The sequence below is a fragment of the Mytilus californianus genome, unplaced genomic scaffold, assembly GCF_021869535.1.
Source record: "Mytilus californianus isolate M0D057914Y unplaced genomic scaffold, xbMytCali1.0.p SCAF_2, whole genome shotgun sequence".
NCBI classification, from domain to species: domain Eukaryota; kingdom Metazoa; phylum Mollusca; class Bivalvia; order Mytilida; family Mytilidae; genus Mytilus; species Mytilus californianus.
The window spans coordinates 115915581-115920391 of record NW_026262668.1 but is presented as its reverse complement, the minus strand read 5'-3'; the positions used below and the strand labels follow the sequence as shown (position 1 = coordinate 115920391).

The 4811-nt window shown below is 32.1% G+C and overlaps 1 protein-coding gene across 1 annotated transcript; it reads right to left on the bottom strand.

The window, feature by feature from the left end:
- Window positions 1-737: 737 nt before the first annotated feature.
- LOC127727772 (integumentary mucin C.1-like) lies at window positions 738-4223 on the bottom strand. The gene is made up of 4 exons (XM_052234889.1): window positions 4153-4223; window positions 3173-3582; window positions 2087-2191; window positions 738-940 (listed from the first exon to the last, which is right to left on the bottom strand). Exons 1-4 carry the CDS (start codon window positions 4221-4223, stop codon window positions 792-794), a joined length of 735 nt encoding a protein of 244 aa, XP_052090849.1. The 3' UTR covers window positions 738-791.
- Window positions 4224-4811: the final 588 nt, after the last annotated feature.

The following is a 4811-nucleotide window of genomic DNA, read 5'->3' as shown; positions in this document are numbered from 1 at the left end:
TAGTCTAAATATATAAAAATAATGAAATCTGTAGCGAGATGAGGTATCAAATATGTTTGCTTTATACGTTTTCAAGACAAACAGTCAACTTAAACACGTTTGAACATAAAAAATGTGTACCCGACTTTCTCTTTTCGATGAGATTATTGCCCATGTTTATGATTTTTCCCAAAATAAATGTTGCCAGGGGCTGAGATGCAAACTAATGCTTTTAAAAGATCAATCTTTTTATCTTTCTGTGGAATTTTTTTCGACACATTTTATGCTTATGCACAAAAAGATCCACGTGTATATGCACCTACTATAATCGAGTGTTTTGTGAAATGTTTTCTTTACTTCAAAAGTTTACAAATATTTCGAAGCTCCATATTATAATTTAACTATGCACACGTACATGTATATGCACTGTTTTTCCCAGTTATCATCCACAAAGCAACAAGTGACTGTATACTGATATTCTATTCGGCGAGGTTGTCACATCCTGTGCAAACAGAGTATTCAGGAACAAAGGGCCCTACTCATAGAAGGGAATGACAAAAGCGCTTAGAAATATGTTTGAAAGACTTTTGAAAATGCTTCCTGTCAAAAATGAATTATGCCTCGTCTTTTCGTATCTCCACTGCATACTATTGTTAGATGGTATCACATACCCAGAATGACAAATGATATTCTTCATAAAAAATGAAAGATAATAAATAAAGGCACTTTGTAAGTTTCTATCTCAAAAAATTGACACATTTATTTATTAACAAAGAATTGAAAATAGTGAAGGCCTAATTGACCAGATAGGTTTATCCAACTGGAGGTCCATTTACAACATCAACTGGCATACAGTGCTTGCAAGTCTTTGCACAGTAGATCTTTGCTGTTGGTACATTACAGATATTGCTGGCAACAAACAGTGTGCAATCTACTTCCGGTTTATCTTCACAAGGAGGACCTGTAATAATAAATACATAGATTTGAACAGTCGTATATCTTATACTTTGCAATCATTTACATACTTTTATGATAATTTAAATATTAAAAAATGACATTAAATATGATCAAATTATCCCCTCCACAACTTCAACTGTAACACTGGAATAACTTGTATTCAATTCTTTTGTGTAACAATATAATACATGTATTTTCAAACTAACTAGCCCTATTTAATCTTATTTTTTAGAAGTAATATTGAATAAATTTAATTGTACTTAGCTGTACACGTTTTTTCTAATTGAACTGTAATTGAATTAAATTAAAAAAATCATACTCCTTTTCAATGCTTAATGCTTTTGTTAGTGGAAACTGAGTCGTTTGCTCTGGGTTTTTTTTCAAGGCGAAAGAACAATCCCACTTAAATAAACAACATTAACAAACTTATTAAAGGATTTTGTTATATAAAATCAATAGTAACTACATTGTTATTATATTGTTTTGTTAGAGTAAATATAACATCAAGGTCTTAAACACTGACATTGGAAGGAAATTGACAAATACAACACTTCATTCTCTATCTGTCATCCGAAAACTACGGAAGTTATGATTATTTTTGGAACATCAAGGGTCAAATCTTAAGTACGTTAAGAAAAACATATTCAAATTTCATTTCATGTCTTATCCATGGAGTTATTGTATGCCCTATTGAAATCATGAAAACATAGAACGAGATTAAGAAATATTGCTCTTTAGACTGATAAATCTGTCTCAACTCTGAGCGTAGGCATCAAGTTAGGGGACAGCACTCGTCATTCTATATTGCTCTTGTATGGAATGAATTAAGTCCACGAAAAACAACTCAATCCGTAAGTCCAGAAAAAAAATCATAAAAATTAAATTCATTTTATGAGGGGATTCTCCATGTTTCATTGGAATTTAGGTCACAGTTCTGGAATAGTTTAAGGGAAATAATTGAAAATCCAAGTGTATCCTTTGTTAATGATCCATAAGTTTCTTTCCAACTTCAATAATTTGGACCAACCATTCTCTATCCACAATTTACATATACATCTATGCATCACTTATACCTCCGATTCTCTTAGTAGGAGTATAGACAGTCGTAGAATTCAAATGGAATTTTAATAGTTAACCATACAATACTAACAATGATTGCACGATCTGGTACATAAGGTATTGGCTACAGCTGTAGAACAAATATTGGTTACCATTAGGACAGTACAATTTACTCCAGGTTTATCACTGCATGTTGCTGAAAACAAAGCAACATGTATTTTATATAATAATCTTTATTTACCTAAGTCATAACAAATATAGGCATACAACATACAAACTACACACAGTATACATAGATAGCAGAAGGTAGTGTGAAACATATTACAACATGTTAGATCTTAATTTCTGTGCACGAAATATATTTGAACAACTGTATAAGTGTATTACTCTCTATATAAGTTTGCTAAATGCTTATAGAAGCATGCTTTTGGGACAATAGTTGTGTTAAAATTATTGAGCATCTAGAAAACGCTGTTATCGTTCTAGACCAACATGGATTTTTGGGATTTTTAAAACCATTAGCAAATTTGACATAAAGACGTTTGTATGTTTGGCCGATACCACCATCAATTCCGCGGACTATTTCCTTATACTATTTTACAAACAAATTGAATACTAGATGTCCTACGGTTTTGTTGTCTTACTGAGGCATGTCAACATCACACAAAATAGCCATTTATTATAGAACAATATCCACACTTGAAGTGCTCGCTTTGGTAATTTATTGATTCAATTATGAAAGAAAATATAGATAAAATGAATCTTTGTATCGTGACTTATGAAACCGACTAAAATACTTCGATTTGCTGTCCTTCAGTCAGGCAATTGCGGTAGAGAAAAAGAAAAATTTCAATTTAGAGTATTCATAAACTAAAAATGAGACAAATTGTGCGAATATACATATTGAGTAATTCCATTTTCATTTTCTATTACTGAATATGTATTATTTGATATGTTATATTTTTCTATGCATTCATTTAATTAATATGTTCATTATAGGCTCTGTGATGAGCTAAATAAAAAATATATGTATATGTATATACAAAATAATTGAAATGCAACACTTTCCAATGCTTATAGCATTCATCAACACGTATATTTGAAACGCAGCATTTTCCAATACTTAATATGCATCAACATAAATAGTTTATGAGAACGATTATAACATAATTTATACCTTGGGCGTTTTGGCTTGCAGATACTGAACTAGCAAATTGGGTTGTTGGTGCTATTGATGTGTTCTGTGCAGTTGTTCTAGTAACCTGTGTAATGGTAAAAAGTGTTGTAGGATTGCTCGTAATATCAGGACTTGATGCAACTGGCGTAGTAGAGGTTGTTGTAATCATATGTGTAGTGGTAGGCGTTGTTGTTTGTAAATTTGTAGTGGTAGGCGAAGTTGTTGGTTCATGTGTATTGGTAGGCGAGGTTGTTGGTTCATGTGTAATGGTAGGCGTTGTTGTTGGTACATGTGTAGTTGTAGGGGTTGTTGTTTCCACATGTGAAGTGGTAACCGATGTTGTAATCATATGTGTAGTAGTAGGTGTTGTTGATTTTACTTGTATACTTTGATTTCCTACTATAACATAACTAACAGTAATTACTTGTGAACAAATAAATAATAATGTTATTGATACTTTTATAAAATATATAAAGCATATAGTGTAATATCTTAATCAGTATAACATTCCTCATTGACATAAAATCAAATTCACAGCAAAAAACTATTATTTCCCAAACTTACAATAGAAATTAAATTAAAAAAAAAAACAAGATTGACTGATTTTTATTTGCTTAGCGACCAGTGAAAGTACTTTATGCATACTCCGAACGAGAACAAATTGACAATAAATCCAATAGGAAGGGCGGAAATTACGACTGCCACTGGAAAATGCTGGATAGAGCAATAGTTTTGCATTGCCGCAGCCAACCAACGGACCCCGCCTCATGAAAAAAAACTTGAAGTCCTACTGGGCATTAATTAAAATTTGATGAGGAGATCTATTTGAATTCGAAAATACGTGGAACAGTTCCATATCAAATAAATGTAGTTTTCTGTCAGGTGTAATACAATGATATACGTCCGATATGGTCTATTAAATTGTTACATCAACGTAAATTTGACTTGTTCCAATGGTTTGACTTGTTATTTTTCAATACCATACTCTTCTCCTAGAATCACTGTCATCAACTGTATCATTATACAAATGTTTCACACACAGTGTTTGCATGGCATAGCAGGATACGCTTACCCCGTTGATGCACCCGGTCTCTCTCCTTTTGTAATTCATGCCAGATTTGAGCACCGATTACTTAATGTCGTCTTGATTTGGTGAAAAAGCCATAGCTGTACGTTAAAAAAGACACGAGAAGAGGGGTATAAAAAAAGTCACCCAATTCCACTCAACAGAACCAAACAGACCAACAATAAAACACTCACAGAACCATATGCACATGCAATATAGCCTTAACATGCATAATACTAACCTTGAATTGTAGCTAACAGGTATGTAACTAGCAAAAAAAAAAGAAAAAAAAAAGAAAAATACAGAAAATGTTATCTAGTTTTTTTGTGTGTATATGCAAACGTGTTGGCGATGAGGATACAACTTTCATTTTGTCTCTGAAATCAAACGGATCATCATCATCATCGTCATCACTATGAAAATCAAAAGGCTTAGGTCTGGCTAGTAGATATCAATAATCTCAATCAGATATTTTCCCCATCGATCCTGTATTTTATATTTTTGTAAACACGTCACAGTCTTTTTTCGTAAAAAAAAAATAGAGACTCAAATTTGAAATAAAGCCAAACAAAA